Source organism: Ursus arctos, unplaced genomic scaffold, assembly GCF_023065955.2.
Source record: "Ursus arctos isolate Adak ecotype North America unplaced genomic scaffold, UrsArc2.0 scaffold_32, whole genome shotgun sequence".
NCBI classification, from domain to species: Eukaryota; Metazoa; Chordata; class Mammalia; order Carnivora; family Ursidae; genus Ursus; species Ursus arctos.
In genome coordinates, this window is record NW_026623008.1 from 6164122 (window position 1) to 6180459 (window position 16338).

General features: G+C 54.6%; 1 protein-coding gene across 4 annotated transcripts; it reads right to left on the reverse strand.

The window, feature by feature from the left end:
• Positions 1 to 450: 450 nt before the first annotated feature.
• ENO1 (enolase 1) lies at positions 451 to 14692 on the reverse strand. 4 transcript variants are annotated; one of them, XM_057305114.1, is made up of 13 exons: positions 14538 to 14669; positions 12233 to 12326; positions 9878 to 9973; positions 8427 to 8485; positions 6579 to 6648; positions 6024 to 6157; positions 5358 to 5580; positions 3927 to 4124; positions 3081 to 3282; positions 2448 to 2556; positions 2224 to 2282; positions 816 to 881; positions 451 to 655 (listed from the first exon to the last, which is right to left on the reverse strand). In XM_057305114.1, exons 2-13 carry the CDS (start codon positions 12315 to 12317, stop codon positions 634 to 636), a joined length of 1323 nt encoding a protein of 440 aa, XP_057161097.1. In that variant the 5' UTR covers positions 12318 to 12326; positions 14538 to 14669; the 3' UTR covers positions 451 to 633. The 4 variants fall into 4 exon arrangements, with proteins under 4 accessions (XP_057161097.1, XP_057161098.1, XP_026375696.1 ...); XM_057305115.1 differs by lacking the exon at positions 8427 to 8485 and adding an exon at positions 8808 to 8866; XM_026519911.4 differs by having other exon boundaries at positions 451 to 881; positions 14538 to 14692.
• Between the last annotated feature and the right edge of the window lie 1646 nt (positions 14693 to 16338).

Sequence of the window (16338 nt, forward strand, 5' to 3'; positions counted from 1 at the left end):
TGCTCGAGATTCTCTCTCCTTCTCCCGGCCCCTCCCGCTTGTGCGCTCTCTCCCCCTAAATAAATCTTAAAAAACAGTCGTGGGGTACCTGGGTGGCTCAGCCGGTTAAGTGTCTGACTCAGTTTGTTCAGGTCATGATCTCATGGGTCGTCGGATCAAGCCCCACATAGGGCTCTGTGCTCAGCAGGGAGTGGGCTTGAGACTCTCTCCCTCTCCAGCTGCCCCTCTCCCCACTCACGCTGTCTCTCAAATAAAGAAATCTTACCAAAAAAAAAAAAAAATGGTTATGTGCTCTACCACACGAGTCAGCCAGGTGCTGCTTGTCCCTTTTGGTGATGGTGACATGAAGCCTCTGGCTCTTACAGGCCCACAGCCCAGCGCAACGCTCCGTGAACACAACATGAGGACAGACCAGGACTGTTTTATACACACACGCACACACGACATTCCTATGGGTCACTGAGGCCTTTTTATTCTACACACAAAACCACTGGGGATCTTGCCTGTGGACACCTCGAGATTATAAAGTAGATAGACTTGGCTCCAGACACTGGGTGGGAGATGAGGTGAGAACAATGATTTGGGCCAATCACACGATTACAGAGCTCGGGTTTCCAGCAGGGTTCCAGATGGTCAAGTGGCTTCTGCAGCAGTTCTAAGGAAGCAGTGAGAACATCACAAGGAGGGGTGAGGACAGCTGACTAGCAGAGGCCCCGGCCAGTCTCGGCTGGGGGCCCTGAGCTGCCCGGGGGGAGCAGAGGTCTAATGAGCCGACTCAGGACCGCAGGATTCGGGGTGCGCTGCCTGGAGCTTACTTGGCGAGGGGGTTTCTGAAGTTTCTGCCGGCGAACTTAGCCTTGCTACCCAGTTCCTCTTCAATTCTTGGGAAGCAGAGGAGAGAGAGAGGGGAGGGGGAAAAAGAGAAGTCACATGTCCATTCCCAAGGCCCACATCCCTGCACCCAGAGACAGAGGCCCAGCCTCCCTTCAATGTGGCTGCTCGAAGCCGGCAGAAGAGAGGCGCATCCAGCTCTCCCCGTCCACCCAGCTCCCCCAGCAAGTGGGCCATCTGCTGCCCCTTCTCATTCCCTGCCTTCCCCCACCCCCAGACAAGCTAGAAGAAAGGTCAGGACGGCTATTTCTTGGAATGTAAGAAAAAATGTTTTTTAGCCCAAGGCCAACCCCAGTTTCTTCAGAGAAGTGGCATGGGGACAAACGGAGGGGGAGCTCGTTCATGAAGTGTCTGCACCCCGGCGCCCCATCGGGGAGACCGGACACACGAACATTCGGCGTGGTTGTTATGGAATGACTGTGAATCCCAGGCCCTCAGTGCCGGTGGTGTTAACAAGTAAACCTAAGTGTTTCCCCGAGACACAGAATAAGGTATTTGTAGGTGAAATCCCATGACTGGAATGTGCTTAAAATTCTCCGGTTAGAAAGGAGGAAGCAGGTGTCCGAAGACAAGCCCCACAGGAGCTCCAACGGCCGCCAGACGTGCGTGATGGGGAGGGGACGTCCTACCAGCTCCGGTTTAAGAAAAGAGTAACGTGGGGCGGACTCATGAAAGAGACGCTCCTTTTCCTGCAAGTCCTCACCATCAGGAAGTTCCCAAGGACCCATTATGATAAAAAAAGGACCAGAATGGGACGCCTGGGTGGCTCAATCGGTTAAGCATCTGCCTCTGGCTCAGGTCATGATCCCAGGGTCCTCGGATGAGTCCCGCATTGGGACCCTTGTTCAGCAGGGAGCCTGCTTCTCCCTCTGCCTGAGGCTCCCTCTGCTTGTGCCCACCCTCTGACAAATAAACCAAATCCTAAAAAAAAAAAAAAAAAAAAAAAAAAAAAAAAAAAGAACATCCAGAGGCACTGGGTTCCAGTGGGACCCCTCCCTGTTGCCCTTCTTTTCTGAGCCCCGGTTTCCTTATCCACAAAACATGGGTGCTAAATTAGGTCATCACTAAGGCTATCTTGTAGCTCTAAAAATTCTAGGATTAAATTCCGAAGGGGAACCTTTTCCCTCTCCCACCAGGAGATGGCAGCACGGCCCAGCTCAGGCTCCAGCTTCCGGGCCATGGGGCAGGGCCCACGTTCTACGCCCAGCTCACCCCAACCCCACATTGCTCAGGCCAGGGCCCCAGGCCCTGCATCTGCACACACCCCACAGAGCCAGGAGCCCCCAGTGGAGGGCGGGGCCCACACGCGGCGCAGGGAGGCTTCCTCTTTACCTGAGGATCTGGTTGTACTTGGCCAAGCGCTCCGATCGGCAAGGGGCCCCCGTCTTGATCTGGAAGGGGAAAAGTACGGTCACTTAGTTTGTCGAGGAAATTCAATCTTCATGAGCATTTCAGGCAGGAAGGAGGGGACAAAGGGACACCCAGGACCCCATCTGCCCCCCTCCTTCCTGGTCCAATGGCAGCTGAGGTCAGAGGAGAGTCAAGCAGGTCTTTACCTGCCCAGTGCAAAGTCCCACCACCAGGTCAGCAATGAAGGTATCTTCAGTCTCCCCGGAGCGATGCGACACCATGACGCCCCAGCCATTGGACTGCGCCAGCTTGCACCTAGAAGTCAGGAAACAACCCAGATGGTTTTGACGGTCTGACTCTGTTTCGCAGGCACAGCCGCCCCTTCGGGCCCTCCCTATGCCAGGCCTCATCACCCCAGGAGACCAGAGGAGGGGTTGAGCCAGGAGCTGCCACCATGCTCTCAACTCCTGGGGACAATAATCCTCACCTTCCTCTCTGCTCAGAGCCCTGAGGACCTTCTCAGCTTCTAGGTCATGTTTTAAAAATGTGGGTTCAGCCCCTTTAAGGGGAGAGACTTCTCTCCCCTGACAGCGCCTATGACTGATATTCCCCACGAAAAATTAGGTCACAAGTCTAGAACCACAAGTGGTCAGGACTGGGCCACGGGTGCTCAAAGAGCCCAGGCCCCTGGTGCCACTGCTTACTTTAGAAGCCAGCTGGAGTTCACGCTGGAAGCTCCCTTACAGCTCCAGCCAGGAGGGCCCCCCGCACGCCAGGCAGGAGCTCCGGCTGAGACCCAGCCCCTCGCTCTGCGGCAGCCGACCCCCGAGGGCACTTACGCCTGAAGAGACTCAGTCACGGAGCCAATCTGGTTCACTTTCAGCAGGAGGCAGTTGCACGATTTCTCGCCCACGGCCTTAGAAATCCGCTTCGGGTTGGTCACGGTGAGATCATCCCCCACCACCTGGATGCCGGCGCTGGCAGTGAACTTCTGCCAAGCTTCCCAGTCATCCTGGTCAAACGGGTCTTCGATAGACACCACTGGGGAAAGGAGAGCCATGTTTGGTCAGTGAGCCCCCAGTGCCCACCGGCAACACGAACCTCCTTGCCTGGCCTCACCCCTCACCCCAGGACAGGACTAGCTCCCCAACTCCAGCCCTGGAAACACTCTGCCTGCCCACCAACTCCTGTGACAGGGCACCAAAGTCACCTGCAATCCTGGGGCCTTACAGATGCTGAGCGGGACATGGCTCCGTCCAGGCTGGCTTGAGTGTCATGCCAGCGGGAGTAGAAACAGCCATGGCCTCAGGAGGCTAAGAGCTGGGCTTGTCTCGGCCCCAGCTCGGGCACATTCTCTAACTCTGCATTTCAGTGTGGGGATTCAGACATCCCGGTCTGATCTGTGCTCCAGCACGTGCTGAGTGCCCTGGGGCAAATTACTAACCCACTCTGTGCCTCATGCCCCCCCCCCCCACGCAACAGTCTCTACCCTGTGTGCATTCAGAGACGCAGAGCCTAGAGGCGCGCCGGCTCACCATGAGCTGAGGCTCACTGCGGGGGCTCACTCGCCCTCCTCACCCGTATCACGGAGCCAGGACGGCCTCCGCTCAGGAGGTCGCTGTGACAGTGACAGAAGTGATCACACTTTGTCACCAGCCTCCCGCACGAGGCCAGCGGGCGCTCACCTGGGTAGTCCTTGATGAAGGACTTGTACAGGCTGGCCAGCTCGTCCGGCGTGATGTACCTGCTGGGGTCGTCGGGGGACTTGAAGTCCAGGTCGTACTTGCCCGACCTGAAGAACTCAGAAGCGGCCACGTCCATGCCAATGACCACCTTGTCAGTGTAGCCGGCTTTCCCGATGGCGTTCTTCAGCAGCTCCAGAGCTGGAAGGGGGGGGGGGGGCAAGGTTGGAAACCAGGCGGGGGAGTGAGAAGTCTCCTTCAACAGCTGCCGGCCAGGAGCCCTAGCAGAAAGACCAGGAGGTGCTCCGGCCCCGGCCTTTGCTTCAATGATTCCAGTGCTTTTCTCTGCACCGGAACAAGAAACTGCTGGTCAGGGCCCCCAGCAGAACACCGAGTGGGAGATTCAGTCTCGACTCCCAGAGGCTTTCTCACTGACGAATGCTCCGAATTTAGCACCCAGGAGCAGCTGTGCTGGCCGAGACGGTTACAGTGACCAGCTGAGATCAGCTGTCCTGAGGAATGGGCTTTCGACAGAGCCGAGCTGGGATCCAAGAGGCAGCCGGTGGACCGGAAGCCCAGGGCGACAGGATGAGGGCCAGGCTCTGCCTCCGGGGCCCGCTGTCCCCAGCCAGGCTCGGGGTCAGCCTCACTTGGCAGTCCTGCCCGTACGGAAGGGGACAGAGACACTGGGCCCCTGTTCCACACCACAGATCTGCAAGCCATCACATTAAACCACATGCATCAAATGGCCGAGCACCAGCATTTCGTATGATTGACCCAAAGAGGAGGATGGACATTTTTTTCTCTCACTAGTTGCCCTGAAGGCAACAAAATGTGGTCGAACCCTCCTTCCCTTCTATAACATAGGGCCCTGCCGTGAGTTCTTGTTCCAAGACTGTGTCCGACTCAACTCTTACATTTAACCCTGCGCCTAAGGACTCCGGCCAAAATGGCGCCGTGGAAATGTTCCTGTGCTGGAACGAGCTGAGCGGGTGACGGTCGCAGGCACCTGGGGGGCTCAGCCAGTGTAGCATCTGACCGCGGCTCAGGTCATGATCCTGGGGTCCTCGTGGAAGTCTCTCTGCCCCCCCGCCCGCCACCGTCCCTTCCCCCGGCTCATGCTCTTCCTCTCTTCTAAATAAATAAAATCTTAAAAAAACAAAAACAAAAAACGGCGAGAGTCATCTGCCTCCCTGTACCCCACCACATAGCTTAATTGAAACGACTAACCAGGCCATGTGGAAATCGAATTAACAAGGAAATTCCTTGTTACTTAAAAAAAATAAAGCGCTGGCTCGCACATCCCGCCCCAGCACTCCGCCCGCAGGGACTCAGTAGAAAGCCCACCGTCCCCGAGTGGCAGGTGCGGCGCACGGGCTGACAGAGCGAGCGCCGAGCCGCGGAACGTGGGGACTCCGTGGAACGAGCCTGTACCTTCTTTGTTCTCCAGGATGTTAGGCGCAAAGCCGCCCTCGTCCCCCACGTTGGTGGCGTCTTTCCCGTATTTCTCCTTGATGACATTCTTCAGGTTGTGGTACACCTCGGCCCCGATGCGCATGGCTTCCCTGAAGCTGGCCGCGCCCACGGGCAGGATCATGAACTCCTGCATGGCCAGCTTGTTGCCGGCGTGAGAACCACCGTTGATGACGTTGAAAGCCTAGGGAGAGAGAGAGAGAAATACGGCCATCTGGCCTCGGGAGTCCCACCCGGTGCCCCTCGAGTCCGACCGCATGGCTCACAGAGGGGGCCACGTGTGGCTCGGAAACGCTCCCCGGGTCTCTCGTGATAAGGGCAGCGGTGCCCAGCAGGCCAGCCTCCTGAGCCGAGGACTCGCTACACCTCAGCGAAGACACGCAACCCCGCAAGGCCAGCAGGATGTCATCCCCTCGCCAACGGCAAGAGACTCAGGTAGCGGGGAGTCCCCTGCTCAGGGCACGTGTAGCGAGCGGCAGGGGTCCGCAGCTGCACCTCTAGGGGCTGCCTGCACCCACTGTGCCGGGACAGTCGCGTGTGGATGAGACCAAGATGCGTGAGGTCTCAGGTCCCCTCGAGAAAGCGAATACCCCCAACTCCTCACTTGGGAGGTTCCAAGCCACTCACCGGAACTGGGAGGATGACTTCGGCATTGCCGGCCAGGTCAGCAATGTGGCGGTACAGGGGCACCCCCTTCTCAACGGCCCCCGCCTTGCAGACGGCCAGGGACACGCCCAGAATGGCGTTCGCGCCGAATTTAGCTGCAACGGAACAGTGCAATTGAGGGATTTCGCCCTCGCGGCCTTCCTCCTGCCGGCCTTCTGGCCTCACCCCACACCGGAGCGCACCCCAGACTGTATCTGGAAGCTTCCCCCTCCTGACCGCATCTACTCCCCGTGTCCGACCCAGAAACGCAACAGCACTAGATGGGGACTCACTGCTTTCTCCCCCTAAGAAAAAGCCCTTTCTTTGGTCTGTGGAACTCTGACAATTTCCACGAACTGCGTGATTTACTCTAAAGCACAAGCCTCTTTCGAGTAACCCTAAGCAAGTGCTGCTGTCACCTGGTCTTGCTCCTGATGATTAATGACGTGCTTTACTCAGGTGAGGCAAGGGCCCCGAAAACCCCCAGAGGGTCGGAGGTGTTCGGGAGACCAGCACACGTCACCCCTGGCAACTCACATTTATTTTCTGTCCCGTCCATCTCGATCATCAGCCTGTCGATCTTCTCCTGCTCGACGACGTTCACTTTCTGCGGGGAGGAGAGGGGGTCAGTCACTGGGCGGGGCGGGGGGGGGGACATGCTGTCACTCCCCTCGCAGGACCTTCGTACTGTCCCAGATAACTCTGGAACCGTGCAAAGTCCGAATCGTGTCTATGTTATGTGTTTGGTAGGCAAAAAAGAGGTAGCGGGGGAGGAATCAAAGAAAACGGGGACAACACCGTGCCTTCCCTGCTCTCCCGTCATCAGGCACTTCCCCAAGCACCACGGAGCCGACAGGGACATGCCGGAGCCCCGGTCCTGGTGTCACGAGGTTAGTCCACTCAGGGAGTCCAAAGTCACGTCACACGTAAGACAGAAGTGCCCGGGACATGCTGACAAAGGCAGCACTACAGAGCAGTGTGAGCTGGGGACAGTAAGGGACAGAGCTCTGCTCGTGCAGACGAGCTGTGCTCCTCAGAGGTCAGGTGACACGACCACCACTCTGGCTGTTCTCAGTGACGCCAAGCTTCATCATTTCATGGCAGACAGTCCGGAATCTTTTAGCAAAATGCTTATTACGACTGATCAAAAGGAGTACTTCTGGTCAGAGTATAAAGTCATAGAGCTAACGCCCGAGTTGGGCTCCATGCTGGGCATGGAACCTACTGACGAAACCAAACCCTCAAAAACGGGGGTCTTCGAAATGAACTCAAAGAGATTTACTCCAAGTCAACATTACTTTAAAACCTTCACAACGGACAACATATTACTTTATTTATCATGTTCTTTGTATAAAGACTAAAAAAGGAAAAGAAAACCAGCCATAACGCCATCGTGCCCCATCAATAATCTGACACCCTTGGCTTTGCTGACAGAGCCCGTCTGCAGAAGTCAGCCACCCCCCAGGCATGACGGTCTGAGGCCAACCCTGAGGGTTTCACTGAAGAACGGCTTCCCCCAAGGGAAGCAAAATGCCCAGGGAAGCCCCGCTCGTGGTTAGCCACCCAGTCCAGGGCCCCGAGGCACGGAGAACGGTGTGTGGAGGCGCCCAGGAGACGGGCTCGGAGCGCGTGAGTCCGCAGAGCAGCAACGAGAAACCGTCGGGGACCAATTACCGAGCGCCACGAAGGGCAGCCTAGGGGAGCACGCCGGGGAGACACAACGGAGGAGCCCGTCTGCCGCGGGTGTACAGGAGGAATTGGGGGGCGGCGGGACCGCACCCAAGGAGAACAGATGGGAGGCCGGGGCCAGCTCTGGCCTCTGGCCGGGTGGGGGGCTTTTCAAATCCTTCCCGCCTGCACAAGTGCCACAAGCTTTACAGAAGGAGGGGCCCGAGGCGGGAGGGGGTCAGGCTGTCTGGTCCCCCTCCCCACCTCACCTACAGCAGCCCTACTTTTCTGTAACTTTACTCTCCAAGTAAGATTTTATTTAACCAGAGTTCCTCTGTTTAAAAAAAGTCAGTAGAAATATAGTAAATAATTCCACAGTTCATGAAAAATAGTCGGGTCACCATGGATACTATGCTCAACGCCCAAGGGCCGCTCTTAAAATCTGGATCTTAACTTCCCCAAGGTCAACATAGTTGGAGGGGAAAATCAAGGCCACGAGACGGTCTCCCGTCCTCTGATCCAATTCCAGGCGCTGTTAGATGTGGACACGCAGGCAGGGGGTGGATTAGAAAAGGTGAGGTCATTCTCATGCACGACAGGGAATCCGACTGGCTTCTTTAGCTCTCAGAATAAGCTCTTCCATAACTAGGAAAGCCCACTGGCCTGGGAGACGCTCTGAAGGCATTAATACATTAGTTATCCGGAAGCAGGTCCTACCTTGCTAATCAGGGCAGGTGCAATAGTTTTATTGATGTGCTCAACAGCCTTTGAGACACCTAGAAGGAACAATCATATCAAATTACCGACATTAACGAAAAACAGGCTTGAGCAGCATTGAGCGAACCACCAATGATGTCAACCCAAATATCCAGAAGCCCACCCGAAGACCTTAAGTGGGACCGCTCTCAAATCCCCATTTCTCTGTCCCTCCAGAATCGGGGTACTTTCCGGCCCAGTCTGAGTGCTCTTACCTAGGACCCCCAAGGATTAAAGCCACACAGAGAGCAACCATTTCAGAATGTCTGAAGGGGGGTTAGTTGGCAAAACCATGCACTGGGAACACCAGCCATAGAAACTACAGGATGTCCCATGTATTACCTGTGTGCACAAGGCTGGTGCCAGGAACTCGTTAATATACTTAACGGGTCTGGAGACACCTGACCAGTAGAGATTGACGGAGAAGGAAAAAAGACAGACTCAGAAGAGAACAGGCTGCGAAGGACAGGGAGTGAGAGAGAGAGAGGAGAGAGGAAGGCAGGAGAGTCGCAGGACCATGACTCATGACGGTCCAGGCGAGGCACAGCCCGGCTTCAGACCAGTACCCGCCCGGGCCGTTGGCAATGGGAACCCATGGGACAAAATGCCTTCCTGCGGCACGATCGCCGGATCGCTAGCCCTGGGCTTCCCCAGCTCACTTCAGCACCACCCCTCCCCTCAGTCTTTTTAGACTTTTTCCCTAATCATCGCCCTCCTCTGTAAACGTAATCCCGGAGATACACTGTATATCCATACAGTGGCCCTTTGAGGGCCATAAATCATGGTAAAATCGTAGAATGTTTTTGCCCCCCCCCCCGAACCAATTGCCCACCCCTGGGTCGATACTGCCCCTGTTGAAGATGCGTGGTCTGGCCCCATCTGCTTTTCTGTAATTCGGCCACATTGATTCTGTCCACAGAAAGGCGAGCATTGCAAAATCAGTAACAAGTCAACGTGCACAGAGCCCGGCAGAGGCTGGCTTGGCCAGACCGGTGCCTCTGTGAATCAGCGCAAAGATCCACTACAGGGACCGATCTGTGGGTGAGCCGCGGCCCAGACCTTCCAGATACCTTACTGAGACGACACCCCTGGAGACTGGAAGCACGTAGGGCTCCCCGCTTAGTATTAGTTAACATGGCTCCTTAGCCTGAGGTTCCCTGGCCTACCCAGTTTTCCAGACTGGAGACAAACCGCAGGAGAAGCGAGCATTAACACGTGGCCCCCGAGGGTACTGGTGTAGGAAGGCTGGAATCGACAGGGCCAACTCTCCCAGCTGCCCTGTGCCCCCCATCCACACCGTAGGCCCAGTCAGAGGTGCTGCCCTCGAATACGAGGCACACGGAGAGTGGGCTGCAGGCGTGCAAGAGGCACGCAGCCACACTCCAGAGATGGGCCAGGGGTCCAACTCTTACCTTTTCCCATGTAGCGGGTCTTGTCATTGTCCCGGAGCTCGAGGGCCTCATAGATACCAGTGGAGGCACCACTGGGCACAGCAGCTCTGAAGAGACCTGGATGTTGGGGGAGGGCGGGGAAAAGAGTCACGATTGAGAAACACGGTTCAACCCTTCCCGAGTCCCGCCTCCTCACAGATGGCATCTCTTAGGAAATGCTGCCACTTCCTCCCACCAACTGGGAGATTCAGAGAGTCCGTTTCCCCTGCCTTTCACGCTCATACCGGTCTCTAGTGCAGACCCTACAGCCAAGCTGGTGGATTTCTCTAGTTTAAAGAGAAAGTTTTCAAGCAGGGCTTCTCAAATGTTAACATGCACACATACCACCTGGCCACCTTGTTAAAATACAGGTTCTGACAAGGGAGGTCTAAGACTCTGCGTCTGCATCTCTAACAAGCTCCAGCTGGTGCCCTGCAGTGCCTGGGGACCACCGCCGGCGGCATCACCCAACAGACATACGAAGCAAGCCACTTCAGAGTTAAGATTTTCTAGCAGCCATGGTGAAGTTATGAAGCAAAACCAAGGGAAATTCATTTAATGTGTTATTTAACCAAATATATCCAAGAGATCACCATTTCAAACATGTAATCAATAAAACACTGAGGCATAAAAAATAAAGGCATGAATTTAATAACACTGGGACACAAAGCACTGCCCTATGCAGTCTCGCGGACACAGAACCCAGCCATCTGGCTAGACTAATACTGTGGGGCATAACCGTGGCTCATCTTGGAGGACAGTGTCAAGAAACGTACTGTAGTGATCTGGTTACAAGGGCAGACAGGTTCAGGGGAGCAGGAAATGAAGGCAGCCTCTAGGCTCTACTTGGAACTGGAGGAATTTCCCCATCTGAGGCAGGTGAAGGCAAATGAACAAAGAGGGAAAAAACCACCAGGTGTGTTCATCAAATTATTGGTCACTACGTCTGTGGCGTCGCAGTGACTGTGTGTGCACAGCTAGACGCGGGGTTTCTGCACACAGGCCCTGGCTCTATATCCCCACCAGGCAGTGGCCGAGGAGAGGAAGCCATGAAAGCCAGGGCCCCTAACGGAACTACGGACTCTGGGTGCCGCTATGTCAATGCAGGTTGCCTGTAACAATCGTCCCGCTCTGGTGGGGGAGGCTGTGCACGTGTGGGGATGGAAGTGTGCGCTCTCTGTCCCTTCTGCTCAATTTTGCTGTGAGCCGAGAGCTGCTCTAAGAAGTAAATTGGGGAAAAAAAAAAAAAAGTGATGAGAGGCTCTTAACAAATCCACGATTTCCTGTTTTTGAAAAGCACCAAGAGACACACAAGAGACACGGTTCCATTCATTTAAATTTCAAAAAATATTCTTTTTGACCATTTTAAAGTGTTTCAAAGGAAATGCCCCCTTCCCACCAATCTTCTAGGATCTTGAGTCTTTTTTCACTGTTGGTTAAAGTCCATTAATTGCCAAATGGAAAGTTCCACCCTGACTAAACAAGCCAATCTCGTTATGATGTAAGGGAATTCCCAGCATCCTCTGAGAACCCACGGTCCTAGGCATGAAGCACATGCTCTGAGCAAGCCCGCGATGAGAGCACCCACCACAGTGAGTAAGCCTGGGCAGAACGCAGCAGGGTTTTGCTCAGTGATGCCTGGACTTGAGGGACTTTCTTTTCCGGGGCAAGGGGGGAGGGGAGGACAGGAAGGGAAGGGCTGCAGTTTCCACAGACAGTGACTCAGCTCTGACTGGCAGGTCTGTGTGCTCGGCACCACTGGGCGATTCTGCCTGAAGCTTCTTTTCCTACCTCGCCAACGAGGTCCATCTAGATAAGAGCTGAGATGTTGCTGGAGGGTAACACACCAGATTTCCTCCAAGTAAAAAAAGGGGGCGAGCCGGGTAAAAGAACAAGAGCCTCTGGAGTGTCCCAACGCCCCCATGTAAGAGCTTTCCCAATCCTTGAAGAATGATTTCCAGAGACAAAAACGAGAACGCTTGGCATACGCTTGTGCTCCATCCCACCACAGCAGAGCTGCTTGTCTGCTCGGAGCAAGCTGCGAGGCCAGCTAGTGAGAGGCCTTTTAGGGACAAGGTATCACCTTACTTCCCGACCTCACTGACCTGCAAGCCAAGCGGTTTTGTTTGAAATACCAGGCAGCAGCAGGAATAGGACCCCATGCCCGGCAACCCTCCCCACCTCCCCACCTCCTCGTGGTCAGGAACCACAACCTACCAGCTCGTGCACACCAGAAGGAAAGGTTTTTACAACAGACCTTGCCTTGCCGAAGGCTCTGTCGTTCGAAGTTTTACAAAGACGGAGCGGGCAGAGGTGTGGACACAAAGGTGCACTTACCTTTGGAGGTGTAGAGGTCAACCTCCACGGTGGGGTTCCCACGAGAGTCGAAGATCTCTCTGGCGTGGATCTTGAGAATAGACATGGTGACTTTCTGTGGGGAAACACAGTTCATATTTCCCATCAACCATAATGTAGCCTTGGGTCATTCATTCGAAGGATCACTTCTGAGGATTCCTGGTCTAGAAAGAATTTACACTGGACAGATATGGGTTGCAAGAAGGCTGCCAAGAGTGGGGACAGCCTGTTGGACCTAGCTCTGCAGGGCCTCAAACACCCAGTAGTCCAGAGCTTGTCCTATAAGCAAAGAAAGCCTGGTCATGTGTGCCAGGGAGAAACCAAAAACAAGTGGAAAGATTAATGTGCTGCTGGCATGCAGAATGGCTGAAGATGAGGTAGTCTGAAGTGAGTTACTGTCAACAGTTCCCAACGAGGGTTGGCATGGGAATGGAGAGGGACCAAGGGGACATGAAGGTCACAAGCAAACCCATCCAGGACAAAAAAAAAAAAAAAAAACAAACCCAAGGTGATCCAAGGAGGAAAATCTGGTTTATAGTGGAATAGCAAATTCAGAGCTGGGGACATGGTCTATGGTCTGTACACTGTGGTCTTTGTTACTGCCAATTTCTGGGCCTTTCACATTTCACAGTACTTGGGTCTTTAGTAAGACAAGGCACACGAAAAATAACATCTAATTAGTATTCCTTTCAATAGGCATTTTACCCATTCAAAAAAACTGAATTATGAAATGTCATAATTTGAAACTAGAATAAAGATTCTATCCTTGAAGGCTAAGATACTCCAAGGGAAGAGGCTGTCTTTGAAAGCACTTTTTAAAAAAATGATTTGCAGCTACAAATTTGCAGCTAGCAAATACCAAGTTCTCAAAGAAAGCCCTTTCTCACACCCCCCCCCCTTCCAGGGACTTCCAAGGAAGAAATGATCTCGTAGGACTGAAAGCGGCCCAGTGGAATTGGGTTAGTGTTCAGGGCCATTATCTAGCTGGGCTCCTCTCCAGTATCTTGTCTGGAATGTTCTAAAGCAGCAAATGGCATCTTTCTTTTTTATAAGTTTCAAAATTAGACAGTGAAGTCACTTCTGTGGCTTTGCAGTCTATGTAACAATGGAGTTTTATTCATTACCCAATAAAAAAGTACCTAGTTTTTATTTTCTATCTTACAAAAAGGCAAATTTGTTTAAATGTATTTTTTAGTTTTAAGATTTTAGTTAACTTTGAGTTTGGGCAAATTATATACCTGCGTATGATCGCCACCACCCAAAAATGTCCCTCAGGCCCTTTGCAGTCAATCTCCCCCCATCCCCAGGCCACCAGACTTACTTGATAGATTTTAGATGCACTTTTAAACACATCTTTATTACACTATGTCCTCATGCTGTCCTAAGATGTTGTTTTTCATTTAATTTTCGTGACATTAAGAAAAAGTGATTTATTTCAGGGTGTGAAAACAAAATTCAACTTCTCTTTAAATTGTAGAGAAAACTATCCCTGAAGTCATTAAGGTTCAGTGAGCAAGGCCAGCAAGGAGGGCTGGCCTGACTAGGAGTGTTCACAGCTCATCTGCGGGGACAGAACCCCGGACCAGGGGTGGCACGTGTGGATCGACCGGGCAGTGAGGGCCTACGTGTGTCCCCGACCGCGTCACCCACGGGCCACACCACGCAGAGGGAAGACCACATTGCAGGAGAAACAAAGAACAGGAAGTTTTCTTAAAATATGTCCTTTTAATCGGGGGCTGACTGCCAATGGCCCGGCCGGGGAGCCGGAGCAGCTCCTGCCCGACCTGGGCGAGGTCGCCGGGACGGCTTTCCCAATTATGCAACGGCTCGGCCGCAGTCTCAAAAACAAGAACTCTCTGAAGTTCCATTCATTAGTCGCTGCCCATTCCGTCACCAGCCTCCTCACAGTAGGCCGAGGGCCACCAGCGGGGCGCAGGGGCTGCTGGTGGGGGGAGGGGATCGCGGATTGTGGGCATCTCTCCCGTCCCTGCCCCTCCCTCCATTTTAGGAAAGGCCTGGCTCTAGCTAGCACCCGGGGTTAGGCCTGTGTCTCCCCAAGCCCTTGCACCCTCCGCGCTCGCTGCACGAAAGGCCCGCGCGTCCCACTCCCGAGCTCCCAGCAGTGCTGCGACCCCGTAAATCCGTAATCCCTGGCTAATCAGCTTCTGCCCCTCAGGCGAAGCACGGCTCGCACGTGCCAACCCGCCCCTTCCACGTCCCGGCGGACCCAAGGGCAGGGCCCCGCAGGCCTAGGCGCCGGCCCGGTAGCCCTTCCCCGGGTCCCTACCTGGCCGCCGGATAGCACTGCCCGGGAAAGAAGCAGAAGTTGTTGCAGGTACCGAGGACGAGCGTTTACCCGCAAGGTCCGAGCACTCCGACTACCCGAAGCTCGTCTCCGCGCCGCCTGCCCCGACTTCCTGCCCAGCTCCCCGAGGCCCCACCCACTTCTCCTCCCCCGCCCCGCCCCCGCCTCGCCGCCTCTCCATTGGCCCGGCGCGCCGTCACTCGGGCTCGCACCTCCCCGGAAGGGGCGGGACTGAGGCGGCGGCAGTGGCCCGGAGGGGGGAGCGACAACCCGGGGACGTGGAGCGAAGCGGGTCTGGGGGGTCCAGAGTATCCCGCGGCTGTGTGGGGGTGCGGGCGAGTCCCTGCCCCGACGCCCTCCGTTCCCGCCTCTGGCCTGGGACCCCTGGCCAAGCAGGGTCTGTGGCGCCGGGGCCCCGGGGAGGGGCGGGGTGGCGCGGCCGGCATGAGGGTTCGGGGCTCCGTCACGTACTCCGAGTCCCGCACGCACGCAGCGTCGCTCCGGCGCCTCACGTCCGCCCACGACCTTGGCGACGACCTTCGCGGCCCGCCTTTCCCGGCCTGCCCCGCCCTACAGTATGGTGCGGAAGACCCCGCCGGCCTGGAGACGTTGGCAGCCGCGCGCCTCGATCCCGCACCCCGGCCGGGGCTGCTGCGGGGCCGCGTGTCGGGGGCCACGTGCGCCCGTCCGCGCCTGCGCGCTCCGCCCCTGGCCGCCCCCGTCTCCCCGCTCGCCAGGGTGACCCGGTCTTTTGTCCTTGTGCATCGGCCAGACAATGGGTATCGGGCAGAGGTGCCCGAAAGGAAATTCACTTTCCTTCAATTAAAGCTGATGCTTTTTGACCATTTCCTACGTGCCAGGCACTTCTCCACGTGCGTCTCCAGTGTTAATTCGGCCTCTAGCTCTTATTAATGTTGCATCTGGAAAGCGGACTTGGTGTTCCTTTCTCACCCGATTTCTGTGAACCACACATGTCATGATGTGGGACTGGAATTTCACACACAGCCGGGGGGGGGGGATTTCTCAAAGTTCAAAGCAGGTAGTATTTCACGGTAGTCTGGCAAATGAAAAACAGGAAAGGGTGGGTGCAGTGATATCACCTTGCTGATCAAGAAAGAATTACTGCCCATTGAAAATAAGTTCTGCAGCCCATCTCCCCCCCACTTCCAAGGAGGGGCTGAGGCAATTACTACGTTTTCTATTATCTCTAGTTTTGTATTTGCCCGCATTCTCCTGGGTCTGTAAACCTAGGAGATAAAGTAGTGTCGTGTATCTCCATATTTTCTGCATTGCCTTGCAGAGAGAGATTCAAATGTGTATTTGAATTTAATAATTATTTCTCCTGGTCAGCTGCAAAAACCGTTTTTCTTGCTTCGCTCCTCACATTTTTATCCCCTGAGCTACTGGGTTAGGTTTCCAAGGCACTGGGTAAAGGTGAGGGCCAATTGAGTCCACGGTATTTTGTTTCCTATTGGCTAAGAAGCAAGATCTTCCAGATTAAATTAAAGCAACAAGGAAATGGTAAAATGTTTCCTAAAGAATTATGCGAATTTTGCAAGCAGAGTTTGTGATTTTGCCAGCCATTCACTGATGTTTCAGGCTGCTTAAAACCAAGATCCCAGCCCCATGACTCAGCAGCTAAATCAGCTTCTAAGCTTTATAACTCTAAGGAAATCAAGACACTTAGAGCTCATGTTCAGAGCAATTCTAAGGCGTGGTCCTGAAAGGGCTCCAAAACAATCTCTTTTATTTTACATTAACATGGTGAGAGCGATAAAAAAGA